Raw genomic sequence first — 15927 nt, 5'->3', positions numbered from 1 at the left:
TACTTTCCTCTTAACTTTTCTCAATGCAAACACGGGCTCTCCGCTCAAGCCGAAAGAAACATTAGAATGGAAAAAAGGATGCCCTCAGTATTATGAGTTCAACCACAAAAGGGTACACCATTCACATACGGGAACTGACAAACAAGCTGTATTTTAATTCTAACTAGAGGAACGGAGGAACATTTGGCATCCCAAATTTACAAGGAAATACTCATTAATTCATCAAAATTCATAGCTATCTCCTAAGTCTGTCCTTATATCCGATCCTTAGTATCCAATTTGTTCAAGTTATAAAACTTGGAGCTCACGTCTATCTCAGATCAGTCCTTGGCGTTGCAAATCAGTGTAAGTTTTTTTGTTGTAAATGTTACCCTCCTGGTCTTCGTATTCTTCCTCAAGATCCGGACGCCACTTATTAACTCCCTGCCGTTCTTGTATCCTTTTCCACAATTCCTTTGCTTCCTACAGTAGAAAGTTAGAAGAAACAATTGTTTGCTATCATTTTTGCTCTCGTATAATCCAGTAAAATCCAGTAAAGGAAAGTACCATCCTAGTCAAAACTATGTGATGTAAACGAAACCGGCTAGATACAAGCTAAAGAGTTCAATATTTTGCTGAAATGTAATATCAAAGATTCTACTAACAAATCTTAACAGGTCACAACTTTTGTTACTCACTAACACAAAAAACAAAAGCACTTTACGGTTGAGTTTTGGTTCGAATTCAAATTCCAATTCCAAAAAGAGAAATGAGAATGTAATAAAAGGAGATTATAATTTTGACTGAAAAAACACTTCAATTCCAAATCAATTTCATGTGTAATTTAAGTAAGGTGTTTTTATGATTGCATTATTAACACATGAAAATACAAAATTCATAGTTGTAGAATTAAAGATATTTGTGAAGTTAATTTAATTATACACCAAATATATGAACTATTTTTTGAAATAATACATCAAATAACTAAAATCTAAGAATTGAATGGGAACATAATAAATTTGAACCAGCCCAATGAAAGATTCATAGATATTATAATTTGGGTGGGACAACCAGTTCTCACTCCCCTAAGGAAAAACCCCCCGAGATAATGTTAACTAGAGCCATAGGACAACATAATACTAGAGCATTACAGAAAAGAAATATTGCACTGTTTTTTAAGTGAACCAAGAATAGGACATGCAATGAGACTCACTGTCTACTATTTTCACAAAAAAAATATAAGCCAAGAACAGACAGCATCGAGCTCCGGCAACCCTCCAAGTCAAGGATTGAACTGGGCTCCCCCCCCCCCCCCCCCCCCGGACTTTGCTGGGAGTCGAAGATTGCACCTGGGTTCCAGGAAAGCTCTCAGACTCCTAGATCGCACCTAGGTCTCAGGACACCTCTCAGTGTCCCCGGATAGTGCATGGATCCTGAGACAAGCACTAGGACCTGGGACTGCCACAGGTCCTAGGACAGCTTTGGAGACCTGGGATTGCACATAGATCCCAGCACTGCACTAGAAAATCTTGGGACAGCACCAAGGACTCATGTTTATGTTGGGATCGTAAAAGCTAAAACTACATCCAAATTCTAAGATTAAACTTTCATAAAAAAAAATAAAAAAATTACCCCAAAATCTTATGCAAATTCTTACTTAATAAGAGCACAAAAAGTTCTCCAGTACCATATCTTACCATATTAATTATCAAATAGGATAATGTTACCATATCGAGTTGAGCAAACAAACACTACCTACAGTTCACATACTAATTTTATGTTCGACAATTAGTCCTTTCACTCCTTCTGACTCCTAAGAAAAAATTTAGAAAAGTTCCAAAGAACAATTTCTTTTGGTGAGATAACAACAATATTTTCTATGGAACTAGTTCTTACTCCAGGATTTACACGAAATTTTGTAGTACTCGTCACTCCCCTAAGTCAACAAGCCTAAGGACATAAACCATACAGACAAAGGCTATATGAGAAATACCTATTATTTTGTAATAGACTATATAGAAAATATCACTATCCTCAAACAGGTATAGTGTTTGATACAAGTTTATAGCAGCATACCTCAATGGATGTTATCTCATTAAAATTCTTCGTATTGGGAATACCAAGGCAACGCATTCCATGTTGATGGCGCCATTCCTTAAAATGTCGCTCAAAAGCCCTACGTCCCCAGTAACTGTAGTTTCCGCATATCTCACATTTAAATTCCTGAAATTCATCAAAAAATTTTGCAGCTTTGTGAATGATAAGAAGCTCAACAGTAGTTGAAACCCATAACAGATATTAGGATGATAATAAATTTTAAGGCCCGTAACAACCTTTCTCCATCTCCTCTTCAGCCTAAAAAATAAGAAAAGAAAAAATATACATATATATGAACCAAAAAACAATACAGCGAATTTTTTTTTTCAGAAAATTGAAAACATATGTTATGGGTGTACAGAACAATGCATAGCATTGTGCAAATGCTAACTGCTAGACTATTGCCAACTCTTAACTGATAACAACTTGACCATCAATCTAAATGATACTCTATATGCTAATAATACAGATCCGCACATCCATGAAAATTAAACACCTTCCTCCTGATAAATGGGCAAACAACCAGAAAAAAAAAAATAAAAAAGCTATTTTCTTAACTGAAGGCACTTGAAGACAACCATAAGAAAGTGACTTTCAAGAATTGAGAGAATACCTGGCCAAGACCATGAAGCTTATATAACCAATAAGGTATAGGCTTCCCATCCCAACCCATAGGCAATTTAAGGGGATTATATATCTGTTGGTCTTCATCGTCACTTTCAGTGTCAACCTGAGTCTCTTCCTACAAGAAATTGTCAAATCCAAGAAGTTGTTGTTTAGAAAATGCAGCAAACAGAATTTTTTTTTCTTTTGGAGAAGTTGCAGTAAACTTAAACCAAGATTGAAGACTTCAACATCTAAAAGAATCCAGGATAAACATACCTCCTCACGTTCTGCTTCCATTTCCTCATATGTTAATGCCTGTTTCTTCTCGACATTTTCTTTTGTTCGTACAATTGTCTGCAAAATGTTATAAGTAACATTAACAGAGACCGAGGTATAACTAGGAACAAACATTAACAATGTTGGAAAAGCAAATTATATGAGTCTCCACAGGAGCAATTTTCAATCAAATCTGTAATCGAATACCAAAAGACTAATTGCTAACCTCATCCAATAAATCACAGAGCTTTCTCATCTTGGCCTCCATCAAGGCAATATCCTTTGAGTTGTTAACTTCCTGTGGAGGTGCAGCCAGGCCATTGTGTTCCAATCCCCATGAACTTTTAGTAAAATGTTTCTTATCTAGTTTTTCTAAAGGCGTGTCCTGAAAAAATTAATGAATAAAGACCATGATCATGTAGGAGCACTTAATTTCATTACATAAGAACTAAGAAACTTACACCAAAGAGTAATTTCAAAGCCTAATTAATAATGCTCAATTATTAAATGCTTTGTGGTAAACTTCCCAAATCCCTTTTGGTTTTCATTATAAGCCAGCAAACAGCATAGAATAATTAGATCTGTTTCATAGGAATTGAAACTTGTAGATTGAGAAAAAGCACACAATGTAATAAAACTAGCAAGTAAGTTTACAGAAGCACATATCTCAGAAAAAAAAGTGTACAGGAGCACAACTAAGCAAATATTTATATCTGCTATTTCCTACTCTAGGGAGAACCATTGAACTAACCTTAGTAAGAAAAAGCCTCTCTGCACGCTGCTGAAGAGTACCACCAGTCTTCAATCCTAGTGCAGCCAAGCCCTGCCAGATGAAATTTCAATAAACAGATGAACCAGAAATCAAACTGAACAAGGCTTTGCAAGATTACATTTCTCTAGCAGTTTTCTGAAAAAGATGATGCTTGCGCAACACGAGTCTAGTTGCAAGAAATCACAACTTACTTCCTTTAGCTTTTCAGGACCAACTTCCATCAGCTCTTCAACTGTGCTATAATAATCAAGATCAATCAATATACGCTGAGGTGGAACTTCTTCATTTTCTTGACCTTGATTCTCCCATCCTTGTACAACGCCATTTTCCCATTGCTCTTCAAAATCAGTCACAACCTGTGATAAACCAAGAGCATAATATTAAACAAGACCTAGAAACTACATTCAAATCTACCAAAATAATGTCTATAAACTGCTTCTGGATGTTAAACAGAAAGAATTACTACTCCATCTTGCAACTTAGCCTTTAGCCATGATAGTTATACCAAAACATATCAAGTCGGCGCACACTAAATTCTGAATGCTTGATAAATTTATGGATATCAGTTCATTTAAACTGTTCCAAGACTACTAGTGAAACTCTAATCTGCCTAGCCCGCACATAATACTCACTGTAAAATTTTTATGCTCCGCAATTCACACAACTTCATAATTTACTCAAGTTTAAAATAATAAAGTAATATTATAAGTAATACTAAGTGAACCTTTGAAAATATTCTATCAAGATCTTGCAATGGCTCTGTCCTTTGAAAAAAGTATATTAAATACTCCAGTAGGTTTTCCATATATTCTTTATACTGCCTGCAAAATAACAAAGTAAAATGCCGTGAATACATAGCAAAAATATGAGTGTGATACTAATAGAGAGGAAACTCCAAAAGCAGCAATTTGACAATTTTTTTTAACTAGCAATGAAACTAATATTGGAAAAACTTTACCTTGTAAACTTCAGCTTGCGAGGAATTTTATCTGGTTCTGAAAAAACATCAAGGTATGCGGAGTATTCAATTGGTTCTCCAAATTTGGAATTAATGTACTGATTATACAATTCATGCATGTCTAGGTATCGCCCCATTGCTTCCTAAAAACAGAACCAGATAATTAGCAAAACTCAAATTTCTTGGCCTACTAAAGTTCTAAAGCAAATGCAAAACTGCATCAAGGGACGGCACAGCAGGAGAGAGAAAGAGAGATAAAAGGAGATAGCCCTGGAGAATACCTCTCCACTGAACTCAATCACGGGTTCCTCCTTAAGAAGTGCCTCATAATCCTCATTAGCATCAACAACACGAGCAGCAGGATGCTTTCTATGGTATTCACGAATCTGTACATTGAACAGTGCATGAAGATAAGAAGATGTAAGCCAATTCCAAGGAAAAAAATAATTTACCACACACACATAGGACTGGAAGGGCCGAGTAGAAAGAACATTTCACATGCACACATAGGACTGGGATGGCGGAGTTGAAAGAACTTTTCACATGCACAAGTAGGAAGGGAAGGACAAGGTTGAAAGAACTTTTTTTTTAGATAGAAGAAGAAATATTATGAAGGATGGAAAGAAGAATAATACAAGCAAAGGAGAATGAGACATCCTCCCCAATAAGATTAGACATCCTCCGCAATAAGCTCAAAAGAAAACTTCAAACAAATAGTGCTCTACCTTATTTTTGTAAAAGTTAAATCGTGACATCCTCCCGATTTCGGCATTTTTACGCCACGTTTTTACTACAGGATGAAGGTTAATTTTTTTCTTATTTTCTTCATAAATTTATTATCTACCAAATCTTCATCTTTGCTTGATTCACAGACAGATAATTATTGAAATTTGGGGGGGACAAATAGACAAATCAAGAGACAAGAGAAAAAAAACCCCACCAAAAAAAATCAAATCACCTCTTTCAATCTATCATAAAATGCACTAAACACATTTGTCCCAGTTGCAGTTTGGCCACCAAGAGCCGCAATCTCATCCTTCCTTGCACTATCTTTATCTTCATAGATATCAATCTGACACAGCCATAAATAACTATTAGTTTCCTTGTTAAATGGACGAAATCGCAGGAAAGAGAATTTATCGCTGAAAAATGTCACGAAACCATAGGATTCTTGTTTTCAAATGTTTGCCCATACATTAAAATGCTAACAAAAATTGCAACATTCAAGATTTCTATCCGTTTCAGACCACCAAATCAATAGTTCTTCAATTTTACTCAAAAACCATGACTATAGTTATGTTGCATCTTAAGCAAAAAACAGAAGCTATAAAATTCTAGGAAATGATCCATAAGAGTTTCAATTTCAATGCATCAACGCACAGCTGCAAAGGAAAATAGGAGAATGCACATGAATGTCGTTTAAGATATAAGATCAGCTATTCAAACTTCAAAACCTTTGCACTAATTTCTCCGCAAGCAAACAGAGAGACAAAAAGGTAATAGAAAGTTACAAGTTTCTCAGTAGTGACAGTGATGGTATCTATCATGTTACGAACTCGGTGGCTCTGGAACAAGCGGTCCTTATTCGTGGTTGGGTCAGTCTGCAGATCCTTCACGATGAGCCGTTCAAGTCGCTCCATCTCCTCATGAGCCGCACGAGTCACCTCCAGCAGCGTCGACGACATCTTGGCTGGCTCTTTCCCTGCTGTCAGGATTCACGGAAATAAATAATTTTTGTAATTAAATAATCATCCAATTTCAGAATCAAAGAGGAGACACTTATTTTATTAGAAACTGGATTAGACACAAACATTAGCACTTGTAAAAATTCAGAGATTTGGGCAACAAAATGATAGAGAATAGGATGGTACGAGGCACTTAACTGTGGTGTAGACAAGTTATTAAAGACACTAAATTTCCATGCACTAATTTGGTTTCCTAATTAAAGTGCATGTGTGTGACCAATCCATTAGGTGCAATTTCACTAGGTTTGAATTTAGAATTTACAAAATCACTTGGCATAGAAGATGATAAAAACAAATGGATTCTTTCTTAAACCATAATAATTTACAAAACAAATATATGGCAGCCTGATCCACTATAATTTAAGTTTACAGTAAACTTACAATCTAGAACAACCCCCCAAGAAGTGAGAAATATTACTTGTATATATACTGTTATGTCCATCCTCACTTTTAATTTTCTCATGTGTATTCAAATCTACCAATGGCGTCTAAACGGTAGATGAAATAGCGGAAAAAGACATAGAGCAGATGCAAACTACCACATTCATTCCTAAGTCATAACCCAAAAACCAAAACACCAATCTCATAACTTTTATCCAGAAATGAAACAAAAAAGGGCCTAGATAAAATCTGGGAAATGCAACCTGATTTACTACTGTTCCAAAATACCCGTGCCACGCAATTGCAACAGAAGCATTATTCTCATCGACGCGAAAAGGCTGATGCACAAATGGATGCAACCTAATTATTATAGAACAGAAGCAATAGTCTCACTTCTAACAAAATGTTCTTTACGTATAGAGGCCAACAAATGCAATCAGGACTGACCAGGGAATACTGACAAATCACATATGAACCTCCAGGTGCAAACTAACAAATTCAAACACATACAACTAACAGATCAAGCCAAAACTTTAGCATTTCCTTCACTATCTCATTACCCAGACCTGATTAAAGAAAAGGAACAAAAAGCAAGATGGTGATACAGCAACTAGTCAGAAAAAGCTCTCATTTGTAATGAACAATCTCAACCCGAAAATTCAAACTATCACTAGCAAAACAGCTTTGAAGGTGAGAAAGAAAACATACAAACCTAACCAATCTCTCACTCTCGGGTTTCTACAAAAGCAATCTCCATAAGAAGTTTCTCAAAAAGAATAGAACTATACGGAACTCATCTCGACATATCATGCCTCGTCATGCCACTATCTCAAAATGATTACATATTCCGTACATCGCATCTAAAGCTACTGGAAGTTAAACAGGATATATGGAGAGAAGAGAATAAGGTCAATCATGATACTCATTTTAAGAGAAGCATGCAAGAATTAGAAGTTTTAAGGTTTTACCAAATGAAGAGCAAATTTACAAGAAGTGGAAGTTGAATCTCCCACGAGATATTTCGGCTTTGAGGACTTGCCTATATCCAATTTCAGCTGCCTAGAGGTGAAAGAAATAATAATAGAAGGACTGCCAAGGATACCCTACCTCTTTTCTGATTGCTGCACTCTCTTCTGCCGTGTCTCTGCTTCTCCTGCTTTCACTCTCTGCTCTCCTTTCCTGCCTCCCTCGACTTTCCCCTCTTTTCTCTTCCCTTCCTGCTCTTCTTCTTATACTGAATGATCTTTATAGCAGCATGCTCTCTCCTCCTTCCTGTGTGTCCCTTAATCACACCTGTCTACTGCGTCTCTTTCTCCTGTGCTCCTCACTCACACGCGTGAGCCAGAATGCTGTCTCTCTTTTTCTTCTTTTCTCCTTTTTTTTTTTTTGTCTTTTCGCTCTCCCTCTTCTCTCTTCCCTTCTGTTTCTGCTTCTCACTTCTGCCACCTTCTCAATCAATTATCATAATCAGCCGCAACAGCTCTCGCGAGATTCCCACCGACCTTCCTCTTCTGCTCGAGGCGCAGACACCTCTCCACCCTCCTGCTTTGGCGTCTCCCTCTCTCTTTCCTCTGCTTTCTCAGCGGCCGCGAGACGAAAACCCTAAAAATTCTCAGTCGTTCATTTCTGAACCAGAAGGAAGGAAAAGGAGCAGCATCTGAAACGGCGCCGTTTTGGATGCTGGTGAGTTGGTCGAATTGGGCCGAAGTTGGACCTAATCTGAAAATGGGCTGCTGAAATTGGATTAAGTACGACTTGGATTATATAGATATATATATTACTATTTCGAATAATAATAACAATAATAATATTAATTAATAAATTCAAAGTATTTCTGAAAAAATATTAATTGATATAAAAATTAATTTGGAAATTAGGGTATATTTAAGTTTTTTTTTTTAATTTTGAATTACTAATTCAATAAAGAGATGTTATATATTACTAAATTAATATGTACAATGATTACAATAAAATATTAAAACCATAAAATAATGAAAAAACATTGTTAAATTATGAAAAAGTATGTGTATATTCAAATATACGTTACTAACCATATAAGTTTACAAAGAAGTTTTTCCATCAACATAGAAAAATCTTAATACATTATAATAAACCATAATAATGTAAAACAATAACAAATATTTTATAAGAAAATTTAAATATGAAATATCATATGAAAAATATATGGTATTTAGCATTTTTAAAAGAAAAAAACTATACACTTTCCAATAAATTTTCACCAAAATTCAGCATAAGTTTTGGTTGGCATAACGAGTGGATGCAAAGAACATAACAGAACAGAACACCTTGTCTCAATCCTCAAAAGAGTTTCAAAACGTGCCAATAACTAGTTGAATACTGAAATGTGATGGAAAGGAACTACACTGAAAGTAAACGTAATGTTTCGTTTACAATTCAGAACAGATGGATCCAAATCCTTTGCTATGAACTCAAGATTCTTTCAGTGATAACAGAACCTTGCTTCTCAGGGAGGCGAAATTCTCAAAAAAAAAAAAGAAAAAAGATGAGGACATACACTCCTAACCCACGCATATCGTGCGGGTGAATCGAACAAAATGATACACAGGTCTGCGGTCTCACTAGGATTCGGGTGAGCCACCGGGCACCAGCTGCATCAAAAGAAAATTGTTAGCATTGAGGATTTTTCACTGCAAAATCCAAACTTAAACTCCCATCTCACTCACTGCTGTATTTTATTTGGTTATTCTCATCAAACAGCTGCTTTTGCTTTCAATATGATTGATGCGACCAATTAAAATACTTAAGGCTTGCTCAAAAGGGCTCAGCAGACTGCTAGAAAGAACAGATTATTCTTCATATACTTTGCGTAGAGATTGGCTCTGTTGTTTTTGTTTTCTTTTCTTTCCATTTAGGAGGATATCTAATCCCTCTGCCTTTTTTTAAAAAAAATAAATAAATCCCTGTGTTCATTTTTCATTAGAGACGAAGTTTCTAATAATATTATTTTCCCATTAGAAAAAAACCAACTTTCTTTCCATATCAACAAGTGCATAAAATAACTCAGAAGAATATTATACTAACAATGGCAATGTTGTTTCCATTGAGCAAAATCTGATCAAGCTTTGTGATCCGTCTTCCTTCAGTAGTAAGCTCACTGTAAAATTTGGGGGCAAAAAAAAAGATGTTCAGGCATGAGTAAGTTGTCGAACATTGTAGTTAAGAAAAAGAAACATGGACCTACTCCAATTTGAATAAGATCATCTCTATTTACTTTCTAAATTTTGATTTCAGTGAAAGCAAAGGTAAGCATGACTAGCTAGGATTTGAACCTGAGTCTCCTCTTACAACTAGGCCAGGCTGTCACCAATAGGTCATAAACCAAAGACCCCAAAAGACAAAAGCCCTCCCTAACCCCTCTGCTAGCCCAAGCCCTGCTTCTTCTACAAAATCCACCAACCTGAATTTTATCCACACTCCTTATTTTAGGGAACATTATATTGCCAACATATTTACAACAACAACATCCCCTATTGTTGCTCCAAAAAAAGTGGAAATAGTTCAAAGGACAATTATCATTGAAATGGATCCAACTTATACTACCAATCACACGAGAAACCCTGGTTTTGCAAGCATTCTTCAACTTCGATGAAAATTTGCTACGCAGTCTTGGTGTACTTACTGCTACCAGGCTATAATACCACACTGGCAGACTTTGAGATAACTTGAGTGAAAACATCAAACTTAAAAAGGAGAGGCTAACAATTTGAAATTGAAATCCTTAGTGGCATGTATTTATGCAAATCACAATCTAGCTGGCACCATGGTGGGCTAAGCTAGACCTAACAAAGGCATAAGAAAGTTTCAACAATATCAAAGCCACAAAAGCTCCAGTCCTTTTAAGAATTCAGATCCTCGCTAAACTTTCCATGTCGACATAACCCCGTATTTTTTGTTTAAGGGATATCCTGTTTCTACCACAGAGGGTTTAGGGAACCTTATGATATTTTGGATGATCCATATAAGGTTTTTGTATTTGGGTGGCACCCCCTTGGTGCTTTGTTAAAAATATTCTTTCTTCTTCCACTAAACTCAAAAAAGTTTTGAACAATTTATTTCAAAATATGCTGTCCTCATTTGAGATATTTAAATATATAATAAATTACCATGGAACTAAGGCTGTAACATCATTCCTCATCACAATTACCAACAACTCGCCATAATAACCAAAGAGAATATTATAGCAGATAGACAAAAGATTAATCATGTGTATGTTCAAATGTACATATCTAAATCACTAAATCGTGGAAATAACTTATATGAGTAAATGAATAGCAAAGCCCCGAAGCATAAACCATGACCAACTGACTCTAGCACCAATAACTGGCTCACTGAGCCAATAGCCCTGGAACTCAAAATCCAATTTCATTTCTCGATAATTTCCGTAATTAAATATACTTGCAAAGAAAACCTCCAAAATCAAACAAACAACAATTTGATTGTATCCAATGCAACCACAATTAATCAAACCAACCATCCAAAATCATATAGCAACAGGACTCAAATATCAAGAACCACAAACTGCTTAACATAAGAAAAAACATATAAGCAGGAATATATGAAATATCTAGGTTACGTTTGGCAAGAGACATACTATTCAGTGACGTCCTCAAGGACCATGTTCACATAAACGTCAAATCCCCGAAGAGTCCCAACAAGTTCCTTGTCTCCCTTCATTATCACCCATATTTTTGACCCTATGCACCTGTCTATCAGCTCTGCAAAAAGTATTTCCCACTATACAAATAAGCAAAAAGTTATGAACACAGTTCACATAGTGCAATTTTCTCGATAAGCATAAGCTCATGAGGGAAAAATAAATTAAGGACGAGAGAAAGAACTGACCTGATGGAAGCAACTGTGATGGATTATTGGCCATTGGTCACTCTAAAAAGTAGCAAAAAAATATCCTTGCACAGCAAGTGACAAAAGGGGGGTCTTGGCTGCAGACGTCTTGAATAGCAGCAGCTTCTCCTTAAGCTACAATTAGGGGCTGATTTCTTTTAGATTTTGAAAATGAACTGATTAGAAAAACATAGACACTCAGTAACCTAACAATTAAATGACTTAAACCAGCCCCAGTAATCTGAGATGCACTTCTAGTTAGGGTTTCTTTTTCTCTATTGCACACACCACTTGCAGAGCAGGAGACAAGTCAAGCTCAAAAAGGGGGAAATTTTGAGCATAGAACAGGGATTTTTAAGAGCTCAACTAAAAAATGTTGATTAATTAGCTGTGGAGTGATTTATTAACGTTCACTATTTTTCAATGAATTCTGGCCACTTCAATAAAATTTACATATGTTCTATTATATGGCTATTTCTCACTAGTTGTTTTAATGATGTATCATCATGCCCACAGTATATTATTACCTCAAAGAATTTATCGTTGGAATTTTTTTCTAAAGGGAAAGCAACAATTACTACCCTATACTTCGAACTTTATACCATTTAACCCCTTGTATTTTTTATGGAGACATTCTCCCCACAATGCTTCATTCATTTTTTTGAAATCAAATCCTCCCTCACCCAAACTAATTTAACCTCAAACCACGAAGAGAAAATAACATAACTTTGGTACACTTAACACTATACTTGTACTTTTCACAAGAGTTCCATGAATCTTCCAACACAGAATTTTCCTTCTGCATGTTCTTCGAACACAAACCTCCTCGGCGTCCAAGCATAAAACAAGACAACCATCACCACTACAAATATATTAGATACAAATTTAATGGTTTAATCCCTAGTTCACTGTCTCTTCTTCTAACTTTAAAAGAAACGCAAAACCCCCAAATATACCGGACCAGAGTAAACACTATAAAATAAAAGTTCTGATTAGGTTAAAACTCTTTTCTCACAGTCGTGCACCTAAATTTAGCAATTAGCGTATTTCCCTTCACAAAATCTCCCAGCGACCAAGTGAAAACTTACAGCTATTCTAATTTGACACTATGGTTTCACTGCGGGTTGGGAGATTCTAACTCGCACGAAGAAGCTTTGAGGACGAGAGAAGCCACTTACCTTGTTCGGAGCTTCCACTGTGCGCGATAAGAAGCTCTGAACGCAAGAAGCACCGAGTTAACCAAATCTCGCAAATAAAAGGGAAAGAAGCGTCGATTGGATTTGACTTTAGCAGTTAGAGAGAAGAACTGACGCAGAGGAAGAAGGAACCAAATCGAACATAAGCAGAACGGAGGCAAAATAGCCGTTTTGGGAGGAAGAAAGATCTTTATCGTTTAGGTTTTTGCAGAGAAAGAAAGAAAATGAAGCGTACGTAAGCAGCTTGGGAATCATAGGGGTAAAAACGTAATTGCATCTTATTCCACCAATAGAAATATGACACGTGTACTTTGCTATGCATTTACCAGTTGGGAGGGGAAATGTTACTTTTCCCGAAAAACAGTACTTCTTCCTTGCTTTCCTTTTTCCCTCTCTCTCGTTCTCGCGCTCGATCATTCGCATCCGTGTAGCCGATAATGAAGAAGTCTCAGTAATCAGAAAGAAAGATGTGGAACCTGAGCCAGGCATTATCAGGGAACGATGAGGAAACTTCAGAGGGTTTCTTCGATGAAGAATCAGACAGGCTCTGTTCTCTTTCTCCTATGCAGGTACTCTTTACGAGCTCCGCTGCAAATTTTCCTGTTTACTTTCATTTTAAATATTGAGCATTCTGCGATTACATTCTGGATTGTTTTCGGTGTAAGCAGAGACTGTACGCCTTCGGTGCTTGTTCGATCATTGGTGTACTGTGTATGTTTCTGGTATGAACATCTGGCACTTTCCTTTTACCAAAATAACTCGATTCCGATGAACTCTTTGAGAGCAACGATGTATTTGTTTAGAATCGTAGTAGTATTTGGATCTTCAGTGTGTTGAATTTTTTCGAGAATTGTTGATCTGTACCATTTGATTCTGTTTTATTAATTTCATGCTTGATTTCCGATGCCCATTTGTGTTTTTGCTTTCAGTGGTAAGGATTTGGTGAATGAATCTTTTGCTGGGATATGTAGTTAAGTCAAAAGTTGTTGCTAATTGATATTGATCGTTCCTTGCTTTTGCAGTCCCTGATTGCTTTCGCCAAACCCATAAAATTCGCGGTGTTGTTCACATTTGGCAATGTGCTAGCAGTTGGAAGGTAGGTTTCTAATTTTCTTGGGAATTGAAAAGAGTTTTATTCATTTTATTTGTGGGCAATGAGATTTGATATGAGCGTTAAGCTTCTTTCCTTGTCATATGGCTATGCTTGGATTTTTGTCAATGAAGAAAACACGAACCTGCCTAGTTTAGCTGTTGCGGTATCGAGCAATCATTTCTATGGTTTCAACAGTATAAACACCTCTATAAGGGGCTGCTATGACATTTGTTTTTTATAATTTTAAGGGATACCTCTACTTTGGTTTAACTGAACTTTTGTCTTTACAACATTTCTCAGATATTACTTGATATGATATTTGGCAGCACGGCCTTTCTAATTGGACCCATGCAACAAATACATATGATGTTTGATCCTGTTCGTGTTTATGCAACGGCCATTTATATCGGATGTGTTGTCATGTCTCTCATTTGTGCTCTCTGGGTGAGTTAACAATCCTCAACCTTGCTACACAGATCAATGTAATTTTTTATAATATATGCCTTAAACCATAAACATTTAGGGGTGTCCAAAAAATTCTTGGTGACTCACAATGGTGTGAACTAGGATTCCCATGCTTCTTTAGTTTGATTTCTGGGAGGTAAGTATGTGGGACTTTAGTGTTATCATAGACCATTTGATTGATATGTAACTAGTTTGTATTCGGGTGGTACCCCCTTGGGTACCTTGTGCATGATAATATTGTCCTTTTATTTAAAAAAAAAAAAAAAGTATGATGATTTTGTCCTGTCCTTTACTCTTCGAATATTTTGCATTGCTTGGGATTGCTCAATGCTTGAAGCATTCATTTTATCTTAGTTTTCCTTGTCTGCTTTTTGAATCATCGGTATTAGACTTGCCATCCATGATTTTTTATCTCTTGACTGAATCCCTGCTGTCTCTTTTCCGAGTTTCTGCTTATTTTACTTGTTTGAAATATGTCTCAAAACTTAGATAAAAGATCGTTTCATTTTTAATGGCTTGATTGACTATGCTACAACCAGATAGTCATATAATTATAAACTCTTCCTTTCATCCTGCAGATACACAGCAAGATTTTAACCATACTTGCAATCATATGTGAGATCTGTGCCCTTATTTGGTATGCTCGCCTTTATGCACTCAGTAAAATTCTTCTTCATATTTTTCATGATTTACAGTTTACAATTCTGACGTTCAGGCATTTCCAGTTTTATCTCGCAAGATCTCATAGTTGACTTCTCTAGGTCCATGCACAAGTATCACCTTGAAAAGTATAGTAAAACAGTTTATATTGGTTGGTGTTTTGCTGTTACAGGTACAGTCTTAGTTATATTCCATTTGCTCGGAGAATGGTTTCGGAATTGATGATCCGATTATGTGACACAGAGCTTTAACAATGCAACTGGAGGGATGCTCCTGTCTGACAGACCCAAAAGACTGAAGTCTTGTTTTACTATCTTGTTGCTGATCTTCGGATTGGCGTTATCATTATTTTCTGAGTGAGCTTGCAACAGCAGGTGCTGCATATTTCTTTGTTTATTATTCTTGTTTCAAATGATTTCTCTGGAATTCATTCGCACATAAAATCATCTTATCAATCTTGTTGGGGTTGAACTTTGTCAGACCATGTTGATAATGATAAGCACAGTGGCTTAAGCAATAAGCCAAATTCAGTTAAGGATTAGTATGTGCTGGGTGCATTTAGATGGCTCCTACTAACCCTGTCCGAAGTCCAAGCCCATCTATTTTCTATAGTCATCTGACCCTATGCTTTTTTTCCGGATTAAAGCTACTGTGAGAATAAAACTGGTTCCACAATAAGCCATGAAAAAGATTCTCTAGTGAACCCCGCACAGCATTTACTTAGGACTGAGGCCCTCTGATGTTTGAAACTTTGATGAGCCAGTGAGAAACAACCCGAGTAGATAGCTATTAGGCCCATTCCAAAATCAATATCT

General features: G+C 36.3%; 3 protein-coding genes across 4 annotated transcripts; 1 reads left to right on the top strand and 2 right to left on the bottom strand.

Annotated features, from left to right (window-relative positions):
- Positions 1-67: 67 nt before the first annotated feature.
- ATO (splicing factor-like protein) lies at positions 68-8453 on the bottom strand. 2 transcript variants are annotated; one of them, XM_088211677.1, is made up of 13 exons: positions 7922-8453; positions 6200-6393; positions 5647-5760; positions 4970-5074; positions 4689-4831; positions 4455-4551; positions 3922-4086; positions 3710-3781; positions 3185-3343; positions 2959-3036; positions 2690-2818; positions 2056-2202; positions 68-462 (listed from the first exon to the last, which is right to left on the bottom strand). In XM_088211677.1, the coding sequence occupies exons 2-13, from the start codon at positions 6371-6373 to the stop codon at positions 316-318; spliced, it is 1530 nt and encodes a 509-aa protein (XP_088067803.1). In that variant the 5' UTR covers positions 6374-6393; positions 7922-8453; the 3' UTR covers positions 68-315. The 2 variants fall into 2 exon arrangements, with proteins under 2 accessions (XP_088067803.1, XP_088067802.1); XM_088211676.1 differs by having other exon boundaries at positions 6200-6390; positions 7922-8452.
- A 651-nt stretch (positions 8454-9104) lies between these two features.
- SAD1 (Small nuclear ribonucleoprotein family protein) lies at positions 9105-13093 on the bottom strand. The gene is made up of 5 exons (XM_022053498.2): positions 12877-13093; positions 11699-11833; positions 11448-11571; positions 9878-9950; positions 9105-9444 (listed from the first exon to the last, which is right to left on the bottom strand). The coding sequence occupies exons 2-5, from the start codon at positions 11730-11732 to the stop codon at positions 9415-9417; spliced, it is 261 nt and encodes an 86-aa protein (XP_021909190.1). The 5' UTR covers positions 11733-11833; positions 12877-13093; the 3' UTR covers positions 9105-9414.
- An 18-nt stretch (positions 13094-13111) lies between these two features.
- Positions 13112-15647, top strand: LOC110823172 (Got1/Sft2-like vescicle transport protein family). Its single transcript, XM_022053497.2, has 6 exons — positions 13112-13463; positions 13563-13616; positions 13917-13990; positions 14314-14431; positions 15031-15089; positions 15285-15647. The coding sequence occupies exons 1-6, from the start codon at positions 13362-13364 to the stop codon at positions 15361-15363; spliced, it is 486 nt and encodes a 161-aa protein (XP_021909189.1). The 5' UTR covers positions 13112-13361; the 3' UTR covers positions 15364-15647.
- The last annotated feature ends 280 nt before the right edge of the window (positions 15648-15927 follow it).

The sequence above is a fragment of the Carica papaya genome, chromosome 9, assembly GCF_054855325.1.
Source record: "Carica papaya isolate Zhongbai chromosome 9, ASM5485532v1, whole genome shotgun sequence".
Lineage (NCBI taxonomy): Eukaryota > Viridiplantae > Streptophyta > Magnoliopsida > Brassicales > Caricaceae > Carica > Carica papaya.
The sequence above is the reverse complement of the archived record's forward strand: the minus strand, read 5'-3'. Positions and strand labels throughout refer to the sequence as shown.

Bases quoted from the DNA above. Each gene is read 5' to 3' on its own strand.
- SAD1 (XM_022053498.2), bottom strand. From the start codon at position 11,732: ATGGCCAATAATCCATCACAGTTGCTTCCATCAG. The intron at 11,572-11,698 runs GTCAGTTCTTTC...TACTTTTTGCAG, and splicing joins ATCACAGTTGCTTCCATCAG to AGCTGATAGACAGGTGCATA. The intron at 9,951-11,447 runs GTATGTCTCTTG...CAAATTTTACAG, and splicing joins CTTGAGGACGTCACTGAATA to TGAGCTTACTACTGAAGGAA.
- ATO (XM_088211677.1), bottom strand. From the start codon at position 6,373: ATGTCGTCGACGCTGCTGGAGGTGACTCGTGCGGCTCATGAGGAGATG. The intron at 4,832-4,969 runs GTATTCTCCAGG...TTCTGTTTTTAG, and splicing joins TGATTGAGTTCAGTGGAGAG to GAAGCAATGGGGCGATACCT. The intron at 3,344-3,709 runs GTTAGTTCAATG...TAATTTTTTCAG, and splicing joins AGAGGCTTTTTCTTACTAAG to GACACGCCTTTAGAAAAACT.
- LOC110823172 (XM_022053497.2), top strand. From the start codon at position 13,362: ATGTGGAACCTGAGCCAGGCATTATCAGGGAACGATGAGGAAACTTCA. The intron at 13,464-13,562 runs GTACTCTTTACG...CGGTGTAAGCAG, and splicing joins GTTCTCTTTCTCCTATGCAG to AGACTGTACGCCTTCGGTGC. The intron at 13,991-14,313 runs GTAGGTTTCTAA...GATATTTGGCAG, and splicing joins AATGTGCTAGCAGTTGGAAG to CACGGCCTTTCTAATTGGAC.